The 23,451-nt window shown below is 41.5% G+C and overlaps 1 protein-coding gene across 2 annotated transcripts in view; it reads left to right on the forward strand.

Annotated features, from left to right (window-relative positions):
• PLCL1 (phospholipase C like 1 (inactive)) overlaps positions 1 to 23,451 on the forward strand; it is a 181,555-nt gene that overhangs the window by 152,331 nt on the left and 5,773 nt on the right. For both annotated transcript variants that reach the window (XM_066617874.1, XM_066617958.1), the window contains exon 5: positions 3,688 to 3,797. In XM_066617874.1, the coding sequence (XP_066473971.1) occupies positions 3,688 to 3,797 (110 nt within the window). The remainder of the gene's footprint in view (positions 1 to 3,687; positions 3,798 to 23,451) is intronic.

Here is a 23,451-nt window from a genome sequence, read left to right on the forward strand (position 1 = left end):
TCACAATGGCTCAGTAATTTTCAAAAACATGTGAAACATGACAAACTGAGATGCTACTGTAATATAGCTCCAAACAGGTCATTCTATACGTGACTGGACATTCTGTATAGGAATATCTTCAACTCTGCTTTGCAATCCCAGTTTGTCAGCAGATACCCCTCAATCAGGGAAATCAGTAAACTGAGACACCCAAATGGTCAGCTGTTTCCTCTGCCCTCAGAAAGCAAGAGATGTGATTTATCCAATTTGGCCTGCACAGAGCCTTCATTCTTTTTGCCTCCCATATATAATCTAGAGATTGCCTCAATTAGAAAGTGGCACCAGTTTAATTAAATTGATTTTAGGATTAATGTCATTAAAGCAGCACAAATGTCCATAACAGACTTGCTTACTTCATTAGAACCTTGTTTAAACTGGCTTAATTATATTTACTAACTGGATTAATAGTACTGTAACAGCTGAAATAGACGACGTTGATGTAGCTAAGACTTGAATTGGTTTAAGCGCAATCAGTGTTTTGTCTTTGCACTGGCACCATTGGATTAAAGGAATGGCCTTATTTTGCTACAACATGTTTGGAGTGTAATTCTTTGCATTCCAGGCCTAAGGTAGACAAAACATAAAAGAACCCTAGGAAGAAGGATGGCTTCATAGCTCACAAGGAGGCACTATCAGTTATGACCCAAGCCTCTCCATCATGATTACTCCAGAGCTGTTTACCAATGTTTTTTGTGCTAAGTTGTGCATGCCTGTGGAAGCCAGCCAGAGTAGCATGGCCAGTGGGTATAAACAAAATCCTACATACAGTGCAGTCCTATGGCTGCAGCCACATGGAGGAAATTACAAACAGCACTACGCAGCTTCCTGGCATGAGTCTAGGGACCACTTTTTGGAATGAGTTAATACACGCTCACATCCTTCATACTGAGTGGTCCAGTAACCACAGCTGGGTGGAAGAAATAACCTATGAGCCGACAGGACAACATTGCTTCCTAGCAGTCATTCATGTAAGTGTAGCAGCACACGCTTTATCTGTCACAATCGTGTAAATTGCCACGCAGAAGATTGCATAATCTTCTTTGATGTGTTATGACTTCCATGCTTCCATGCAGCAACAATGAAGCCTTTGTTCAGTTTTTATGAGAATGAGTTGTATGGCATGTTGCTCTTGCCAACTAACTATTGAAGAGAGCCCTAGAGGTTTCCAGTGTCCCCTTGAGAAAGCATTTGGGAGGAAGCATTGAGAGGCGCTGTGTGTCATCTCTCTAATTGTCACCATTCTGTGGCTTCCTCATGGGGTGTATGACATCCATTTGATTCAAATATGCTGCATTCCTATAATAGACTATACCTACCAACGTAACCATCAACTGCTGATTGAGTTGTGGGGAGAAAAAGTCATTCGCGTACGAAACAGAACCAACTGTAAATGAAGAATCTGAATGACTCCTTTTGGTAAAAATTCAATTTGTCCTCTGCACCTGTTGTTTTGACCCCGAGGGAATGGAGGGATAGAAAAAGACCCTTGCCCCTTCCCTACTATGTCAGACACATAGGTGACCAGGGCAAGGGCAGGCTTTTACCCCACCACATCTGTGTCCCAAAGTGTAACCCTTCTTCCCAAATATATGGGTGACTGGCATTCACTCTTATTGGAAAAATAAAGTACTGTACTTTGGGAAGGTACACGCACACCATTGTAGTTGAGGCAAAAGCTGCACCTGTGCCCTTTGACACTCTGTGGTGTGGCCTCCATCAACATGGATTCCAAAGGGGAAACCACATATCTTTTTGAGCAGAATGCATAGATAACAATTGCAGCATTCTTTCAATATACATGATTTCCCACTACAGGCTTCCCTACCTTCTTCTCCTGATTGTCATAATGAGGCATTTCTGGGCATTTTACTAGTATAGAATAATGCAGTAAAGTACAAGTTCATTCCTGTTTGCACCTATGGTGATTAGTGGGGAGGGGAGCCCTGGTGCCAGAGTCTCCCATCTACCTCTTGCACAGGGCTAAAATGGTAGGCTGCTCTCCCACCATGGTTAAAAACCTTTCTCCCAATTGCATGGAGAATCCTTTAAAGCCCATATAAGAGCATATAGCCAGTAGTCCTAGAGGACTGGGACAAAGCTCTGAATGAGTTCAACAAACAAGAGTAAGAGTAAGAGTAAAAACAGGAAATCGTTATTGGGTGGAAATAACACAAAAGGAAAAGGAAAATATCAAGCAGGCATATAAGAATGGCTTGGCCAATGGAAGAGCTCGGGTACTGATCTTAGTAAAATTACAAGCAAGCAATTATAGGCTAGCACCTTTAAATAAAATAAAATCCTAACATGTCCATCTCTCTGATCCCTAACACTACTTACTCCAGCATCCATATTCAGTCTCCATTACACCTCTCCAATCTAGATGGAACTGGCTACATGCAGGTGTGCATTCTGAAGGGGCAAAGTCAGAACACACCCAAGTATTCTTGGGCTTGACCTTAAGTGACAGAGGTTCACTGGATGTTTTATGATCACCTTGCCATTGTAGGCAGGGCCTAGGAGAGGGGGGATAATTTGTATCTGGGTCCAGGGTCAGAAAGGGGACCCAGAAGCCAAAGTAGGGAGCCTAGAAATTTCCTGAGACCTTACATTTTCCAATCTCACCCAGACACACTTCCCACGTGGGATGCTGGGGGCACTACAGTGGGCACATGGCAGTGACTACTGCCTCAAGCCATACACACTGGGCCCAGGAATGCATACGTTCCTTAATGCACGATGTTGCATGTATGCAACAGGGACCAAATGTGTATACCTGTGGGCTGGGCAAAAATGGGTTAACAGTGTCAAATCTGGGAGGAAACTGACCTGCTACAGAAACTCTGGCTTCTGAATCCATTTACCATAAGGAGTGTAGAGGAGCTCAGCGACACAGCTGAAGTCTGTGCAGCTGCTGCTGAAGTCGGTTTTGGTGTGTGCAGGACATTTTCCATTCTAGGGTGAGCCTAAATACAATGAAACTAATCTCCTGCAATGACTTTCTATATTTGAAAATTTTTAGAGAGACTTAGGAGTATGTTGGTTTTCCATTTTACTAACGTTGGGCAGGCAGGTAGACCCAAGCTCTACATTGGGAGGACTGGTAGACCTGTGCTCCAAAGATTATTCTAGCTGTTGCCACTTTCCCCCTGTCTGTTTTGCCTCCATTCTACCCACCCCCACTGCCACCCTTCTCTGTTTCATCCCCTTCCATCTTTGGGAAGGGGCGCAAAAGAAACATTATACCCCCTGATAAAATTCTGCTCAGAGGTTCTGATCTCAGGCCACCCTTTTGCTAATCGGGTGTGGCTGAGCATCCAGTGGGCTGTTTCATGCCAGTCCCAGCAGGTGGACTGGTTAAGAGCTACCAGCTGAAGCAGACAAGTAATATACAAGTCATTTTCTCTAATACCACCTGAAGTCATACACGAAGTGGACTGTCTGCCTGGGTGCAATGACAGAAAGTATCTCAAGGAAACAGGTGGTGGAAGAAGGGAAGCAAGAAAATTTCAGTCATCTCAGAGACCAAAAGCCCAGTGCGGTAATGTGTATAGAAAGCCTCATAGAGCAAGGTTAAATAATCGTAGATAAATATTTTGCGTTCCTTTCAATGACCTGCCTTTAATTACTATATGTTTCATGTTTTGTTAGGAATGGAGTTCCACGAAGAGCTTCATAACCTAGGAAATAAGGAAGGTCTGAAGGAAAGAAAGCTCAGCAAAGCCAGTGAAAGTTTTGCATGGAATATCACTGTATTGAAGGTAAGTACAAAACAGAAACTTAAAACTCTCTTCTCTCTCTCCCTCTCAGCCCCCCCCCCTTTATATATAGATCTATTTCCATCTAGGAGAAATAGATATAATGACAGGAATATACTGATGTATAATAATCCTGAGGAAGAGAAGCATTTCATTACATTAAGAGATTAAAGATCTAGTCTCTCAGTTATATAAATCTTAATGGAATTGGTTGTAAGCATTTTGTAATTGGAACTTGTTTATGGATTTGCTTCAGGGGCAGCAAAAAGTATATTTATCTGTGAGACAAAATGGTCATGAGCTTATCAGTGGACTACTGCATTCATTTGCAGTATGTTGGCTATCTTGTTATACCTTAAACTCACAAGCTGACCAGAAGAAGAAAAGGCATTCCTTTGATTAGGCTAGTGGCTTTCAAACTGTGTTTCAATCACCATGGGTTTGGAAGCTTATTAAGGGTTCTTCAGAGAGAAAATCAGTAGCTTTGGACAAAATTCCCTGTAACAAAGCTTGCCTGCCCTTGCCAGTGTATTGTTGCAGTATATAGCTGTTAGCGAATGTGGACTGTGTTTGAGACCATACAGTTCACATTGGGCAGTGGTGTGGCCAGCACCCTCCATGGGTGTGAGTACCCCATGAAATGCCCTAGGATCTGCTAAAAATGCTTAGTATTTTTATTTTTATGTAGTCAGTCAGGGATTCCTCAGCAGAGAAAACAGTGTGAAAAATGTTCCCTGAACTTAGGAAGCTTAAAAACCACTACAGTCTACCAATGTTTGTGGTACAGAGTTGGAATTAACATACAATGTGAGACAAACCATGTTTTACAACTGATTTACTTGATTGTTGATTTGCTACTGTAGACGACACCCCATTGCTAACTGTGTGTGTGCAGTTAGATTATGAGATTTTGAGATTATGAATGAATTCACACAAAAAATGGAGACTAATGAATTTGGGGTGAGTACTGCCCCTCTGAGACCTTGGAGTAAAAAAAAAGAATAAGTCAACTGAAGACTAGCAAAATACATACCTGTGAATTGAAATTAGTTTAATGTACAAAATTTTCACTCTTGAAAATGTTTGAACTGAAAGGGGGTCTGCAGGGGGTGGGGGGTAGCTAAACCACCAAACAGTCCTTATTCACTGCAGCAGTTTGTGACATTTGTTACCTCCCATGCAGCTCATCTGATACAATTTGTGACTGAGCTGCTTCTTCCCTGAGTGATGCCAGTCACTACATATCCAATCAGATCTGCCTACTTGACATTAGCATACTTTGCTCTCAGTTTAAATTGGCGTGGAGCAGAGAGGAAATGTCTGGTAGCTAAGGCAACCATACTTCATGTCAGCCCAGTTTATTTGGCCATAGGGATGTGTTCCCTTCCCTCCCCAAACATTTTCACAACATTCTGAATTCCTTTGTACAATTTTTAAAAAGTGACCATGGTTGGGCGATGAAAACTTCAGTGCAACCTGACCTGCTTTCAGTTGAACTAATTAAAATGAACAACCTTGCTGAATACAAAGGAAGAGTTCTGTTGCCCTGGAACATTACAAGCATTAGCAACCTCTTCCAGGTCAATGTAATAATTATTTAAAGCAAGGATGTCAAATATAAGGCCCATGGGCCTCATGCAGCCCCCAGAAGCCCCCGGGCTCTCCCAGCACCACCATCAGCTGCTGTGAGCTGCTGGGCTGGGTTGAGATGGCATTGCTGAAAGGGCAACCCACATGATAATTGGTGTCTCTCAATTATCAAGAGATAATTGGGCTCTCTTGAAAATATGAAAAGATTTGTGTATTTTCTCTTCTGTCATTTGCAACTAATTAGTTCCTGAAAGTAAAAAGTGTGTATGATCATGACCTTCTTAATGACATCACGTCCTGCTTTGTGACATTACTTCCAGCCCTCATTACTTCCAGGCATCATTAATGTATTCAGCCCACCATATCAAATGGGTTTGACACCCCCAATTTAAAGTGTAACCAGTTTTGTGATTTAACTTGGCCTACTGGAAGTAAAAGGAAATCTCCTGTTGTGACTAACTTTGTGCTCTTTCTAGCAATTAAATATGTTACGCAAAATGTGTGTTTATGTGCTGATTTGATTATATGTTTGACCTAAAAATTAGTTTTTCACAGAAATGTTTATGCATAACCATCGGTCATTTAACCATAATAATGTTTGATAGTCTTTCGTTCTTCAGTGAAGAAATTCCAAAGGGAGTCTACAGTGTGAAACTGCTGAATTGGAATATATCAAGAGATCACAGTTTCTTATCTCAATCCGAGTATTAATTAACTTAGCAAGGCTAGGAAGATCTGCTATTGTGAATTGTCACTATGCTTAGCTTATAGTCATTTAAACTTTACATAGAAATAGTCACAAGGGATATTTGCTTTTCACAGCCATTTGACCCCCCCCCTATTTTTTTTCTCCCTGTAACCACTGCACTTCATGCATCTTATGGAGTAGGCTATGGTGCAGGACAAGCTTACTATGCATTTGTTAGTCTTTACGGTGCCAGAGCAATCTTTATTGGTTGATCATATAACATATCTGAGTTATCAGAGAAATTCCTAACAAGTGTACATAATGTGCATAAAAAGTAGTAATGGGTAGAGTACATGTTTTGTGTGTAGAAGGTTGCAGATACAATCTCTGCCATCTCCAGTGACCAAAGGGACTTCAGGAAAGAACACTGGGAAAGCCTTCTGCTTGAAACTTTGGAAATCAGACTTTAATGAGCAAGATCTCAGTTGTTTGACTCCATTATAAGACATTGGCAGATATTCGTATAATTATGGAGGACTTGCTAAAATAGCTCAGTTGAGATCACTGAGGGTTTTCTTTCCCTATTTTTTTTGTTGTGATTTTGTTTTCAGAGATTTGCAACATAGCAGTAGGCTTGGAAATGAGCTAAAGGCTTGAAGTGTGAGTTGCCTTGTGAAAATGTGAGCGGAGCAGATCCAAGTGTGAAAATGAGCATAAATTATTGTCTCATTTGGACTTAATCCTATGTTAGGAAATAAGATAATTCACTGAACAGTCTGGCTGCCTTCTAAGTGTTGGAGATGTCAAATTCTCAACAATTTCTGCTGAGCACTAGGAATCAGTGATTCTGTGAATATCAGACCTATTCACTTGTTGCAGCAGGTGTCTTCAATCTTTGTGAATCACTTCAGAAGTCGACTTCAGAACCACTTCCCCAGTGGCAGCAATCATGGCCATCTGGCTGTAGCAAGATAATGTTTTGTGAGACGGAAAGCTAGTTACTTTGAAATTGTACAATATGTAGACAAGAGAGGAATTTCGCCCCTCCCTCATTTTTTCTACGAACTTGGCAAGTAATCATATAAATGTTGTGTAGCTTCAAGTCCTGAGGTCAAGTGAAGTATGCAATACAACCTATTCAACAGCCCCTGGATGTCTCAAAGAATCCAGGTCTATTTATTAAAAACATTTCTATCTTGCTTTGCCCCTCCCAGATAGGAGATACTCAAGGAGGGTTGCAAACTAAAAATAAGACAATAAAAGCAAAATGACAACAAAATAGCAAGAACAGATCCCTCAAAAACTGTCAAACCTCACTGGAAAAGCCAAATATTAAGCCAAATCATCAAGGAGAACCTACACCTCAAAGCTTGGCAGAAAAAAAAATTTCAGCAAATGGCAAAGAGAAAACAAGGAAGGGGCCCTCACCTGATCTCTTGGGGCAAGGAGTTCCTCATAAGGTGTGCTACCATGGAAAAGGCCCTCTCTCTTTCTCCTACCAACTGAACTTCCATTGGTGGTGGGGCATACAAGAGCACTTCATCAGATGATGGCAGGGGACAGACAGTTACATAGAGAGGGAATCCATCCAATGCTACATTTATTTTAATGCATCCTAAGCAACCCACAGGACTCTTATTTAGGTAAAAATAAGAACTATAGTGTGACTGGAAATAATAAATAAATTATTTACAGTAATAAATAAATTATTGTACAATCTTATTTTGATATTAGCTGCAGTGATATACATACCAAAGCTTTCATGGCTGGTATTCATGACATTGAAATGAACAGTGTTTTGGCTGATAGGCCATGGTTGAATAAAGCTGTTATCACCTTTCGCCAACTACTTCAGTTACATTGGTTATACTGGGTAATTTTGAAGAGATACTTGCAGTACCTTCATCCTTTGAAAATGCCTACCAAGGTAGTAGGCAAAACGTGATAACAGCTTTATTCGACTATGGCCTGTCAGCCCAAACACTGTTCATTTCAGTTCACAGGAAGTTTCTAATGAATTAACTTTTGGGTTTTGCTTGTCTGTGCCCCCTCATTTTGTTGCAAAGGATAGTTGTGGAGTCCAAATATCTACTGTTGACAGTGATACTCCAGCTGAAACAATTTAGCTCCTTGCAGAGATAAAAGCTAAGAATTGTTGTTTTTGCTTTAAAAATTATTCTAGTGCCCCAGAAGTCAGGTATTCACTCCATCCTAATTTCAGCTATATTTAGCATCTGTCTGAAGTGCAGTAAAAGGGCACATCTGACAATGATCTCTGAATAATTTATAACCTGGCAAATCCGAATGTAGTGCTGGTTGCATACAGACAGAAGATTTTGCTGGTCACTGTGCCATCATAAGCTCCCTAATGCAAAAGGATTTCTTCCATGTTAAAGACTGGGAGCACTCAGGTGTGAAATCCTATTACACTTACCTGGGAGTAAGTCCCACTGAACTTGGATAACTTACATCTGATTAAAAATGCCTAAGATTGGGCTGTACATTTGTTTAATGTGATCATCTCTCAAATGGATGATCTGGATCCAGTGGTTTGTGAGATTGGGAGGCAGGTACAGATGAACAACCAGTGTCTTGGTCCCAGAAACTCAACACATTGCACACCTCCCCAGCCACCTTCTTGCCTGAAGTCAGTTCAGTAAAACCAAACTGCTTATTATTGGATTTATATAGGCCTATTGTACCTTGTTTATCTGTTGATAAGCTTGGTAGATGCCCCCATGAAGCTTCCTTTTCTTTTTGACAGTACTGGGTTTTGCATTTCTTGTACAAGACTAAAAATAGGCATGTATCTCCATGATCCTATTCATGTAAAAGACAGTGTTCTCAATGGGCTTTGACTTGATTGTTATCTAGCAATGGAAAATTCTTAGCTAGCTCTAGCAATAATTTAAGGGCAACATCATTATAATCCCAATCTCTCCAAGGTGATAGTTTATCAACCTGAGTCCATATGTGTCTCCTGGCTGCCAGTTTATTGTGTTGGAAAGCAGAAGTCCCAGAGAGAATATAGCTAATGTCAAGCAGGTAGGAAACTCTTCATTTTAAAGCATGTGAGATAATTGTGCCTGTGGTTCTTTTATACATGCTTTGATTCTCTACAAAGGAAGTTTTGCTAGTATTTCAGAACAGCATTTTTCACCACCACCACCCCTCAATTTTTCAATCTCTGTTTCTAAAAATGTTAAGGTACTTTTTGTCACTGAGTGACAGACAGACATGCAGCATTTGAGAGTATCTTGCAAGAACATATTCCCTCCTCCCACCAAAAAATACCTGTTTTAGAAAGTAGGCAGTAGTAACCCTCAACATGGGGCTTGTTGGAGTCAGATACACCATGTTTGGGTCGTGCATTGGATGGATCCAGTAAGATGGGCCAATGAAAAAAATGCTCTGAAGCATGAATTACAGAGTGCGTTGAATGCTTATTGATGTGATCTAAGAGTGGGGAGAAGCAACAATTTATGGAGGTTAACGTAGTCCTTCTCAACACTACCCCAGAGATCACAGAGGTCCATAAGCTGCAATCCTGAAAGCATCCTTACTTGGAAGAAATACTGACATCAATATAACTTCCAAGTGTTAAGAATTGGAGTACAGTATAAACAAAATTCGCCTAGGAACCAGTTATATTGTAATAACAAGAATGTAAGAAAGCCGAGTAGTTCCGCCAGCCATTCATCTATGATTTTGTGTACAAAATAGGAGCACTGCTGTTGAGTTTAAAAGGCCACCATTTGTGAGGACAGTTTTCAGAATGGCCCTTTCAAATGATTTGACCTACTAGAAAGAAAGAAAAACAGACCATGGCAGCTCTTTCTCTGATAGAACTGCTTCATTAGGAAACAAGCCTGCCTTTCTCATTCTTCCAGTACTCTTGTGTATGCTCAGAAAGAATATGGAAGTTTTTGCCACACAGTCATCCCTCTATTTGAAATGATGGCATTTTCAACTGGGACACAAACATCAAAGCTCTTTTCTGTTCCTGTAGTGCACTTAATTAAGGGAAGTGAAGAGAGGTGGCAGCCATGAATGTTGTTTGTTTATATCAGTTTAAAGGGTGTAATCCACCTTTTTAAATGTTTCCTTTTCATTTGGCAATATAGCTTCTGTCTGTCTGTCTGTCTGTCTGTCTGTCTGTCTGTCTCTCTCTCTCTCTCTCTCTCTCTCTCTCTTACATGGTGTGAATTTGGGGAAGGCACATAGAAGTGACCTTGTTCCTTCCCCTCTTTCTTCCATATTTTGTGAATTTTTAGGTAGTACAGTACAGTTTGAGGGTAGCAAAATACACCATGATATATAGTGTCCTAATTTCAGTACTGTTAACTATTTAGCAGTTAACTTTATCCTTGCAGCAGCTTGGTAATGAATTCCTTTTCCAAGTCATATTTCTCAACTTTTCCTTTTAAGTCACATAGAAAAGGACATAATTGGTGTGTTTGTGTGTGTGTGTGTGTGTTTGACTTTGCCCTCATCCCTTCAGCAGTGTGAAGTACAAGAAGCTTGGGGCAGGACTAATGGGGAAGGTATCATTTAGCAGCAAGCAGTTAGGGCAACCATGTTTCTCCCACAGATAAATATTCTTTGGTGCTGGCAGAATTCCCACATGTTCAGCTTCAGACAATGCAGGAATTGCTGGCGGTCCTTTGGGGTCAAGAAGTTTTTGTTGTTGTTTTTTTTACTCTGATTAGGCAGAAAAAAATGGAGCTTGTTTGCCCACACTGCACTCTGGGAGGAGCTGGGGTTACTGATTTGCTTTATTCACCTCATAACTGGCAGGCTTAGTGCCAGGTGGAGGGAAGAAGAAATATGGGATACATTGCTGAGAATCTGGGGGCATGAGAGTAGTGAAGGAAGGCTCCTCACTGAAAACATTATCTTACTGTTTGAGGGGACTTGAGGAAGGAAGCACCTTTCAGGTATGATGGTCTCCCTGACCTCCAAGAGTTAGTGACCAGGGGGAGGTGATGATACTGGTAGTGTCTCCTCTCCTAGATACACCATTAAGATGTGTGAAAAGTCAAGAGCAGGACACAGACATGGAAAGCATCTAATAAAATTTCAGCTCTTTTTTCATAGGAAAAATCATTTCTAGAGGAGTGATCAGGACAGGAGAAGCAATGAGAAGTGTGCGTAGGCATAGCCTTTTCCCAAATCCAAATACACCTACACCCTCAACATGAGATTCCAAATCTGTACTTGCCCACATAAGGAACTCTGTAAGGGACAAAATGATGACGAGAAGCCATTTAGGGCAGAGAACAGCAGGCAAGTGCTTCCCCCTAGTTTTTCTCCTGTCCCTACCATCACTCCCAAGATAGCTTTTCCTGTTTGGAGATGGCCATGTTAAGGCATCTGTCTGCAGTGTCTAAGTTGGCTCTTCTTGGACAACTGTTTTTATATTTGGACTTCTTAGAAATGGTTTGCAGCTTATATGAATTCTGTTCTCCCTTGCTGAAGCTCATCAGATTTCTGTAATTCCGTTAGTGATGGTCTTATCTCTGAAAAGGTCTTATCTCTGAAAAGCTGGATTTAATCATACAAATGTATTGTTAAAAAGACACATTTTTTTTGAGAGAGAGATTTTTAATTACATGAATATTTGCCTTAAGGGCTAAAAATACTTTTTTTGTCCTGATTTTATCTTCCTCTCTTTGGCAATCCTTCCATTCTCCATTTTGAAATTAAATTAAATTAGCATCATTTACTATACTTTAAAGGAATTTTTTTTAAGTGAGTGATGTTCTGAGACTCCAGAATAGCATGAACTGTACTTAACAAGGAAATATATTTTTCTGTTAGCATGTGTGGATGCTCGAATAAAAAAGAAGAGTAATTCTGCTCCTACATAATGGCATCTGGGGTTTAAATGAAAATAAGTGTGCCACTCTGGGTTAGATTAATGGAATTCTCTTGTTGTCCAGGACCACCTTTTTTGGAAAGTCATTTTCCAGCCTGGAACCTAGCTCTCATTGAAGAGTACCACAGACACTCAAGCACAAGTTGATCTCACAGATAAGTCAAGAGCAGGTTCTGAGCCAAAATCATGGAATTTTCTATGACCCTTGGATAAATCAGAGGTTCAACCTAAGGGGTATCTGACCATAGTTTTGTCTGATTTTACTCAGAAGTAGACCCATTGCTTTCCATGAGTGTTTTTCTTAAGTAAAGGTGCACTGAATTGTAGCCTGACACTCTATTTAAAATGGAAATGAGGATTACATCCTGGTGTTTTAAAAACCAGACCTCTGCCAAACATTTGTAAAATGGAAGGAGGGTGCAGAAGGGCTGGGTGTGATCCTGCCAAAGGGAATGAGGCTTGTTTGATTTAAATGGAAGTGTTGAGCTCTGGCTTACTTTTTTCTCAGGAGGAGTGAAAAGGTTAACTTTGGCTGCAGCTTGCCCTGGAGGGGTTGCCCTGGAGACTAACTGCCCTAATTATCTCTGCATTGTCCTCCTGCTCTTCTCTGGGGTTCTCCTGGCTGCCAGGACTTGTCTGAACAGCCCTGACCCCTAAGTGATGTCTCAGATAAGGCAAGGAGAGGATCTATGCTTGATTTATTGGCAAAAATTTCTTGCCTTATAGATGGGTATCTACAGTAGGTGACATGTTTCTGGGATCACCTGCTTCAGACAGTAGGTGATGATGGTGTTTGGAGTTCTTACAGCCCATTCTATCCTCCCCCAAGTGATGCCACTGCTCATTGTGTGTTGTGGGGCTTACTCCCAGGAAAGTGTGGATCGAATTGCAACCAAAGAGCATTTGTTGTAGCTACTTTTTAAAGAAACCTCATAATTGGGTTTTTCAGTGATAATGAAGTAAAAACATATAACACTGCTTTCTGCACTGTTTTCACCCACCTCTACTCATAATAACTTCAGCAATGTTTCTGCGTCATGTCAGTCATTCAGGAAGGGGCCAAACTCAGTGGCTGAGCTCCACATGTCGAAGGTCTCAGCATCTCCAGGTGGGGCAGAGAGCAAGTAATCTCTGAAATCTTGGAGAGCTGCTGCCTGACAATGTCGACAATATTAAGCAGAATGGACTAATGGTCAGACTCCATGTTAAGCACCTTCCTGTGCCACCACCCCCTTTTTTTATGGGAAATGATTTGTGTGTTTGCATTGTGCAAAGTCTCACGGATCACCCCATTTCATTAGCCCTATGGAGGCATTATTATAACATGTACACTATAGTTGCAACAGGACTGTACTGGCAAGCCCACCACCCTGGTGCCAATGCATACCAAAGCCCTCTCCCCCAACCTGCTGTTCCCAGTGACCGTGTTTGTCTGCAGAAGGAAAGACTGTCTCTGCAGAGGGTCCCTCTTTGGAACTTGGAACACCAGGCTTGGAACACCAGGCACCCACTGCAGCTTATGGGGAGAAACTTCCTGGATCCAGCGTTTGCCCCTGGAAAAAAAACACTGCTTTGGGGAAGAAAGTGGGTGGGGCTCCAGGAGCATGTCAGCACCGGGAACAGGGTTTGCTGGCACACTCCCATCCCTGATGTAACTGTGACATCGTCTATGGTTGTAGCACATTTGTATACAGCTTTTGTTTGTAATAAGAAGTCAGTTGGTGCATTGGGGGCTCTCCTCAGGATGCCCCTATCATCTGAAGTGAGCTGGTTGTCTACTGGACAAAGACCTTTTTCCATAGTGGCGCTCAAACCGTGCTACAGCTTCCTGGGCCATGGTCAGCTGGGATTTTCTTTTAAGCACCAGGCAAAGACTGTCCTCTTCCTCCATGCTGTCAAATGCATCTGACTGGTTTTTAACTGCCTCCTTAATTGCCATTTATTTTAATTGCAGACTGCTTATATCCTGTTTTTTCTATAATGTGTTGAGTTAGTTTTATCAGTTATCAATGTTCTGTATTTGACTATTGTTATCAGCTTCCTTGAGGCTTTGGTGAAAAGTTGGGACATTAATTCTGAAAATAAAAACCACTTTGGGTTTTTAGAAAAGTGGTATAGAAATCTAATAAATAAATAAAAAATCAGTGAAAAAGGAGAATCTCTCACAAAAATGTGTGTTCGTGGAAAGAAAGCTCACACATTTTTCACCTTTGAACCTTGAGCTTCAGTAGTAGCAGTAGTTTTTAATTTGCTATTGCTCACTGACCATCTGAAATGCTTGCCTGTGGCATTTGTGACTGACAGCCCTTCTGAGTTTCTCAGAGAAGATTTGGGAGAATCCCGAGTTTATGCACATAAAATGAAAGCTCAATAAAACCACTGTAAATGTTGGCAATTTGGAGCAAAACTGTTTTGTTTTACAGCTGCTGTTTCATTGGCCATGTGTTCAACTGGCAGCTTTTGTGAGCTCTTGTGGTAGTAGGTGTTGAAGAAGATTTGTACAAGAGCTGTCAGAGTAGCTAAACAGATCAAAGGATTACAGTTCTCCCAACAGAACATCAACTTTACAATGCAAACAATGGCAGAAAACTCTAGTCTTCTATGTTTGTAACCTTGACAACTTAACAGCTAGCTTTAAATAGTTCAAGTGAACCAAGGAATGTGGACAAGAGCATAGAGCGCAGAAATTCTTGGTTAGTTCCTTTTCCTAATGGGTAGGGCTTGTTTCTTCTGAAAAGCTGTTTCCCAAATTTTAGAGAGGCGATCCCCAAGAGCTTCAGTTGCTTTTTAGAGCACAATAGGAAAAAGATGGGATTGCCTACGTCAGAGATACTGTGAAACAGTTATGCGAGTGTGTATAGTCCGAGGCACCAGATATAGTAATCCCAGGAGGGGTCTCTAAACCAGAACAGTATGTCTGCATTGTCTCCTGCTGATGTTCACCGTGACATTCACTGGGGCGAGGAATGCACAGTCTTCTGGGAACATATTATTGAATGAATTGAGCTTTGACAGCTCTGTATAGTGACACAATAATGGAGGGATGGGCTTTTTCAGTTGATATTTTCAGTTCTTTTCCATCTAAGGGATGAGGTTGATTCCAGAACAAACCAAGAAAAGCAGGGGAAAGGGGAAAAACTCACTGATTTGTTTGTATTTATGTTTTACTGCCACAGAGTCAGACATGGTTTGCCTTTGACCGCACAGTCAACAGGGAGCCATAGTCAACCACAGCTCCCTGAAAAATATGCAAATGTGTGAGTTGGCCCTTAGATTATGAGTCAGCCTGTAGATTTTGTAACTTGTTTGTGTGGTTAGTGATGTTTGTTTTTGTATTGCTAGGATGATAAACAAAAGAAGAAATACAGAATCCTATTAGAATCTGGACTGAGTCCAACCTCACTCCCTAGAGTGGAGTATCTGTTGTAAAAAGCATCCCAAACAGATGGTAGTCCAATCTTGCATGGAAAGTTCTTTCTGCAGGCAAAAGCCAGAGGGAAGGGCACTTTCACTGCCTGTTTTCAATCCTTTTCTATCTAAGGGTCAAATTCTATCTCTTTAAAGTATTTAATTCTGTTAATTTTGAAGGCTTAGGCAAAAATGGTTTCTTAGCAGAGACACTTACAGTTGATAGTAGTAAAGGAGAAGATGGCTCTTCTTGGCCTGCATTAGATGATTCAATTAAAATGTTTAACTGGGTAATATCCAGCAGAGTATTTCCTTTTACTTTACTTTAAAAAAAAAAATTGGAATTGAAAAAAAATTGTGGAGTTCAAATCTTAGGACTGCATCAGACACATCCTCTGTCCAGAGGGCCTGCACTGCTGCCTGAACATTGTTGTACCTTTTCAATTCTGCTTCATGTATGCCCAGAATGGCTCTACTCTTGAAGCAGTTTGCAAGTAATGCTAAAGCACTATTGAAGGAAGATTGGGGTTCTAGGACCTGACATTTCCTTATGAAGCAAATTGCTGTGCCCTACTGTGCTGCTTCCCACTGCTGAAATGAAAGACTAAAGCTCATTCTTGGAGGAGAGGGCAATTCCATTTGCTATCCCTGCAGGTGCCTTAAAATAGGGTGGTCACTGACAGATGGTTAGTTTTTAATAGGGATAGCGAAGCAAAATAAAATATGCCCTGGGCTTAAGTCAGTTATGAAAATGTGTTGGTGAGTATTGGATTGGATTAGAGTAATTTAACTGAATTCAGCTGTTTAAAGCTGTAATTTTTCATGGATTTCACTTTTTTCGCTGGATCATGTACGTTTTTCCTGGTTAACCTGGACAGTCTATTTTTCCCCAGTTCTCATATGAAACAACATAATTACTCTCGCAGGAGCTTCAATTTTAGGTTAGCTAACTAAAATTTTAGGTAACTCATTAACTACTGCTTGAGTTCCTTTGGGATATGTTGTAATCATCAAATTGGCTTCCACATTCCTCAGGAATCAGATCTTGCCATACTGGGGTTGCATCAGGTGGGATACTGGCCAAATGCCTTCTTCCATCAAACTATCCTCCTGGTCAGGCTGATCCTTGAATCCGGTGATGGTAGGGAAATAGTAGCACCCATTGTACCACAAGGAGACTCCTTGTGGGGTCTCTGTGCAGGGCTTTCCTCAAGGCCTCTAGCAACAGCACAGCTGCTGTAAAACAGTTCTGAGGTGTATATTATATTTGATCTATTTAGATAGTTTCTTATTGCTTTGGGGTAGTGGTGTACCTAAAGTATGGCAGGTAGGCCACGTGCCCTGGGTGCCACTTGAAGGGAGGTGTCACTGAGCAGTTTCTATTAAAGTCAAGCAAGTTGAGGCTCTCATCGAGCCTCAAAAGGAGGAGGAAGGGGAGCAGCAGCCAGACTGCAAGGCTGCCAAAACACAACGAGGCAATTCGGGGAAAGGGCAGAGAGATCAAAAAGAGGCAAGGCCGAATCGCAAGGCTGCCACCACTAGCAACTCCTCGGGAGAGGAGAATCCAGAAGTAATGTTGGAGTCACACAACTTCATGATGTCACGACTGCCCTGGGCACCACGGCTTCTAACTATGCTGCTTTGGAGTAAGCCATATTGATCAACCTCTTTGAATAAAAAGGCAGATTAGAAATTCCTTCAAGCGTTAGAGAAGATGATCTTTTCTGCTATAGCCAGTTGGTTTGGGCCATAACAGCCAATCTTGAGATAGTAGATGGAGAACCTTGCACAGTGCCATTAGTTGCTAAAACCTCCCTATTGGTTTCAGCATAGGACAGTGTTTTTCTACCAGTGTGCTGTGGGTGCTAAAAATCCACAGGTCTGCTATGGACGTTTGGAGCACTGCAGTTGAAGAATGGTGTAAAACTCTTCCAGGTTCTATTGCTCTATTTCTAGAGTCACTGTCTTCCTCCACAGAGCTGGTGGACGAAGGGGGACAGACAATTTGTTACCGTAGAAACAGAGCCAGAGAACCTGGAAAGTTTCCCAGAAGACAGATGTGACATCACAAGAGGCAAAAACCATAGAGAAGACCATGGAGATCAATATGCTGTAAGAAGAAAAACATTGGAAATCACTGGCATAGATATTTGTTTAAAAATCAATGCCATGAGAGAGCATGACATTTCAATTGACTTTTATGACCAAGATCCAAACTTCCTGTTTGCCTGCAGAGCCACCTCCTGTCATTTTGAAGGGAAATAGGACCTCCTGTCATTTTGAAGGGAAATAGGCTGGTCACATGTTGTTGTTAGCTTTTCTGAATTGTGATGAATAAATCACATTGATAGGTGGTAAATATTAGATGATAAGGTGATTAATTATTCAGTTTAAGGACTCCATTTTGGAGATAGCCATGCTAGCTAGAGCTGAACTCTACTGGACTAGATAGCACTTGTTTGTATAGATCATGTTATATTTCCTTTCAATTGTCAAGTGTTCTGAATATGCAGGCTTAGGAAATAGGCTGTAGTTTTATTTCTCCAATTATATACTCAACCTTCATAGCAGTAATAAACATTGAAACATCTGTGCATGTGGCTGATGATTTTTTCTTTCAATGCCAAAGCTATGGTACAAATTCTTTACCATACCCGTCCCATTAGATTGCAAACTTGTTAATTGGCTTATATTGGTAGGTTATAGTAGAAGTCGGAAATATCCAGCTTGCAGTCTTCTTCTGTCTGACCAGATGTTTTTGACTGCTTCTTTTCAACATCTGGAAAAGAATCTGAGCAGCACCATGGCACAGTTAACTGGTGCTATACGGGGCAAGACAACTATTCTCTCTCTCTCTCTCTCTCTCTCTCTCTCTCTCTCTCTCTCTGCTGTTCAGTTGCTCATATTACTGCCTGAGGCCTGGAAACATCCAGTTAACAGTACAATGAATTCTCCCTAGACTATTAGGGCATTAGCCAAACTAATCTTGCCTGTTTTAATAAGCCTGTTCAATCATAATCCTCACGCCAGACCTTTCAAAATTGTGAAAAGGATAGAGCCTTGTAATTAACTCGTTTAGACTTCCTTTGTTGTAAGATGTTTGATTTGCACTTTAAATAAAGTTAAGGCACTATTACATCCAGAGCTGAGTGGAAGCTTATGTTCAGGCTTTGAAAGCCTTTAGTATGAACATTATGTTAATAAGTGTTTTCAGGATATAGTTAAAGAGACTGTATTTACAAAACAACGAGATGGTGAGACAATTCAGGAGGTTGTGTTACAACCCCCTTCTCTTATTCATGGTGCAATTCCAAATACAAATGCAGAGGAAATAACATCTAACTAGCACTCCATTTACATGCAGAGGAACATTCCCAATCTGTATTACAGATTGTCATCTGTGTTGTACATTTGGCTTCATGATTACCAGCACAGTGTAGGGACCAAGGATGGTGGTGGTGGTGGGGGGGGGTGTAAAGGAGTGGTGGAGGGTAGTCACGGGAGTGGGGAGGGTGAATCAGGCCCAGGAGGGGCTTGGGATTGACAGTGCTGGTGTGCACCATATACTATCCCCCTTCCCAGGCCTGATCCACTGACATAGGGCAACATGGACTTGAGCCAGCAGTATAGCTGGCATAGACCCAAGTTGCCCCATAGTAGCGACTGAGTCTTACAAATATCTCCTTCCCTCAAGGTTACTGCTAAATTCCCCCACAGGATGCAAGCCTTGCCAGCACCACTGCATCAGCATGGGGGAATTTAGGTTGGATTGGCTGGAAGTCTCTCAACACCTATCAAAGTTGTACTAATTCATATTCCAATCTGGAGAAGTGTTGAACAGGGATTCATTTGCTCTAGCAAGTTCCAGATTTTAGCCCCTGAAGATGTGCAGAATTCCTCCCCCTCCCCATCACCTAACAAATGACCTGGACACTTTTATAAGGGTCAATATATCACATGGCCTGCTGCAGCCTGTTGTTGGTAAGTGGTTTCCATGGGCCTGCTGAGGGTCAGAATCCTGATGGGTATGCTGATGGGTGGACTATCGTGCCTCACCTCAGAGAGTTAGAAAAAAAAGTAAGTTCATTTTCAGTTATAATTTCCACTGTATAATTTCTTCCCTTCACTTCTTCCTGCAATTTCTTTCCTTTCTCCTTGCAGTGGGTATAGTCCCCCTTCAATGTCTTTATACTCGTTGCTGTAGAAAAGTGTATGAAATCATTATGGGCAATGAAATTTGTGGGGGGGGGGATGACAAGTAGCTGAGTGTATATGCGTTTGGAGACTGCAAAAAATAATTATATATTTCACATCTCCTGAGTGCTCAAAACACTCAAAACACTGAGATCCTGAAAGCCTCTGTTCAGACTTGCAAGGGTTACACAGCTGAGAGATCACTAATGAGACTTTAATGGCAATAAACCAGTCCTTCTGCTCTCTTACACCCTCCAAAACTAGTACAGAGATTACACTCATGCCTATTGGGACCATTTCGTAATCTGCTTACTGTCAGTACAGACATGGTTGGGCTTTTTCCCAGTGCCAAGTACTTCCATTGAGAGTCTGTAAGAGCACAAGTCATCATTCATAGTGGTGGCTCACCAGAGAGCAAATCAATGCCAAAGGTTCTCTCCTGAACAATATCTGCACTGAAGTCATCATCTGAGATGGTCCTAGAAATTTAATCGGCTTATTCTCTCATTCATCCCAAGATTCACTTTTTTTGTGTGTGTACCTAAGAGATGGGCTGTGCCACTGTAAATAGCACAGAACTGCTACTGCTTGTGTGACATGATTAAACAAATTGGTGTAATCTACGTTATGTTACAGGTTAACAGAAAGAGGTCCAGTCAACCTGCAGAATTGGCATTGTACACCAGTGCTGTCTTGATCAGAGGGTGGTCTGAAGCCACAGTATGCAAGTCTACTACTTTTGAGATCCCACCTCTGCTATGACTAACTAAATGATCTCAAGTAATCCATTATTTCACAGCTTCAACTCTCGCCAATATTTGCAAATTGGGCTAATAATATTAGCCTAAGATTGTCCTGTTTTAAGGTTGATTGAATAATGTCTGTGAAGTGCCTGAAATGTTCTATACAAATGCTAGGTGTTATTACATATCATTCTGAATATTCCAAAAATTGTTAGCTGAAAAACTGCAGTGTTGATTAGTATTTCAGATCTGTACAGCATGTTCTCCAGCAAACATTTTCAGTGCAAAATAGGGGCCTTTGGTTCGCTCCAAATGTTTCCTGTATATCCTCAAAAACATACCTTCTTGCACCTGTTTACTATCTGGATCGAATTTGTCATCATTTTGATTTGAAACATAACCCTCTTTCCTAGTAACAGTGAGTAGTTTTGTTGGTCTGGAGAAAGAAATTTTGGATACTATCCAATGGCATCATCTAGCCCAGTGGTTCTCAAACTTTATTTAGAGGCCCTTGAGGCTACTGTCTGATTTATAAATGCCAAGGGGTGTGGCTATAATGGTGATTGTACAGTAATGCTCCCCTCCCAAGTATAAGATTATTTAACCCTTGATGCACATAACCCTGTCAGTTGCATGAACCACCAAAAGTTATTGTCCCGAACACAGTTTGATTTAGCCAATCAAATTTGGCTGTATGCTGTGATACCAGTGAATCAGCCATTCGCCCTTTGTGATGTTAGCGTGTTTCTAAAACAGAATGGTTCTGTGATGACTTTACTGTTAGTAGCAAGAATGCCTACTTTTCAGACAAATATGGCATACAAGCGTTGATTGGAACTTTGAAGAGGCTCATAATGCAGCTATCAGCTATGGGGTAGACCAGCGGTCTCTAAAGTGGAGACCGCTGCCCACTGGTAAAGGCTTACGATTCTGCCTTGTTGCTGCAGCTCCTGACACCTGTTCTGTATTGAGAGACGATGTGGGCAGTCGTGTCTATTGCCCATCGCCCCCAGGTGCAACTGCCCAGAGCATCTCTCAGTCTAGATTGGGTGTTGAGCAGCAGCAGCACAGTGGAACGCTAATCACTCTTCACATTGTGGAGGGTTGTCTCCAGACACCAGATATGGCCCATGGGGCCATAGTTTGGAGAGCCCTGGGGTACAGTGTGTGACCCTGGCATGTGTGTTAGAAGGAAACTTGAAGCATATTGCTGAAAAATGAAAGGTTGCTGAAAGAGGGGTATGCGTTATGTTTGCTAGATGGGGTATTTGTGAAATACCTGGACTGAAGGTTCAGATAACCATTTAATATTCTACTAAAAGATGTTTATGAACTTCCAGTCATTCTTATGTAGCAGTTAACCAAGTGTTGACTTTAACATTTTCCTACTTTGATTTGATATTTATTTTTAGAGTCACTGATAGCATCGGCAGTAGAAGGGAGAGCCTTGGAAGGCTGAAATAGAGAAATGTGATTTTTCTTTGTTTGACAGAAAGAATGAGTTCTTTGTACATGTGTGCCAAGGAGGCTGTTCAGTGTTCCCAGATTACAGCAATGACTGGTTTCCAAGTGTTATTTTGGTTTGACTAGATTTTTAGAGTTAACCCCACATTCCTTCTGGTTTTGGGTTTGTAAGAGTGTTGACATAATTATGCTGGTGTTCTTTGTTAAGTAGATTGTATTCGCAACCAGCTTTTCCAAGCAAACAGATGGCTTCTCATTGAGATCAAGTTTATAGAAACAATTCCTTGCAGTGGTATGTCAGCACTGTTTCTCATTCCTTGCGCAGTAGTACCATTATTTGCTTTCTCACCTTGTTTGTATGAAGCAGCTTTCTTGAAGGCCAACAAAACTCTGACAAATGCTGAAGGATGCACCTACCAGTTGCAATGTTGAATGTATTTTATCATAACTTGCTCATGTTTTGGAACAACTAAGGATTCCTTACTGCTTAGAATAGAATACAGAAATTTTTGACATTTTAAGCAGAATAATCAAACGTTAATTGAACGATGGTAAGCTTAAGTGATTGGGTCAGGCAGGCATTTCAGCATTAAAGTTTGCATTTACTGCATATTTAGGACCTACAGATTTGGGGCTGGTGCAGATACATGCACGATTACAATAATCATAGCCTGTTTCACCAGGTTGATTTCTTCTAGCACGACCTATCCAATCCTCCCCCCCCCCTCCACACACACACACTGATGCAGCAGGTCCAGTGCTGGTCATGCTGCATCCTGTGGGAGAAGTTGGAAGACTGGAAGTCTGCTCGAGGTCATGGGATATTTGTCCCCTTGCCATGGGGTAAGCGCCAGGCTGTGCAGCAGGTCTGCTTAGACTTGTGTGAGCTAAACAGCTGGCGCAAGTCCTGTTGGATCCATGTTGGCAGATCAGGATCAGAAGGGGGATCAGATGTAGCATGCATGGCTGCTGCCAATCCCGCCCCCTCCCAGGCCCAAACTGCCCACCCCTGCACCATCTCCACCTTCCCTCCATCTGTCCCTGTTCTGTCTCTCTGCTGATCTTACATGATTCAGGGTACATGATACAACTCCTTCTGACAGTGCACATGACTGGCTCAGGCCTTTATGCCAGCACCTGCAACTGCTAGGCTTTATGGCACTTTTGTGATGTCTCCACTGACATGCACTGAACTGGCCTGTGCACTGTGGAGAACTGGGCTGTTAAATGTGTGAACATTCTCAGCTAAATGTGTGAACTGTTGAAAAGCACAGTGCTTTAGAAATGACCTTGGATGATATGAAATTTCTACCTGGAATGACTAATCTGTGATTACTCATCCACATGTGCAAATTACTATCAACAAGAGATGAAGTGGCCCTTGGATAAGGTCAAATTTAAAATTGCATCAATCCTTTACATAGAGGTAAACTAAATGCTAAGTATGTTGTGCGTGTCTTTCAATAATCATGTACTCAAACCACAGTATAGCACAGTACAGGCAGAACGGTGCCAACAGTGATTGATGAAGCCTTAACTCATTTCCTCGCCTCTGTCTTATTTTAGAAATTATGGAAGGTGTTAGCAGGTTCAAACATACATATCTCAGAAATCTTCATCCCCCTAACAGTGCAAGTTCACAGTCTTGGTCAAAGGGCGGCACATAACATGAGCAAGAAAGGAAAGAGCAGG

Source organism: Tiliqua scincoides, chromosome 1, assembly GCF_035046505.1.
Source record: "Tiliqua scincoides isolate rTilSci1 chromosome 1, rTilSci1.hap2, whole genome shotgun sequence".
Classification (NCBI taxonomy): Eukaryota; Metazoa; Chordata; class Lepidosauria; order Squamata; family Scincidae; genus Tiliqua; species Tiliqua scincoides.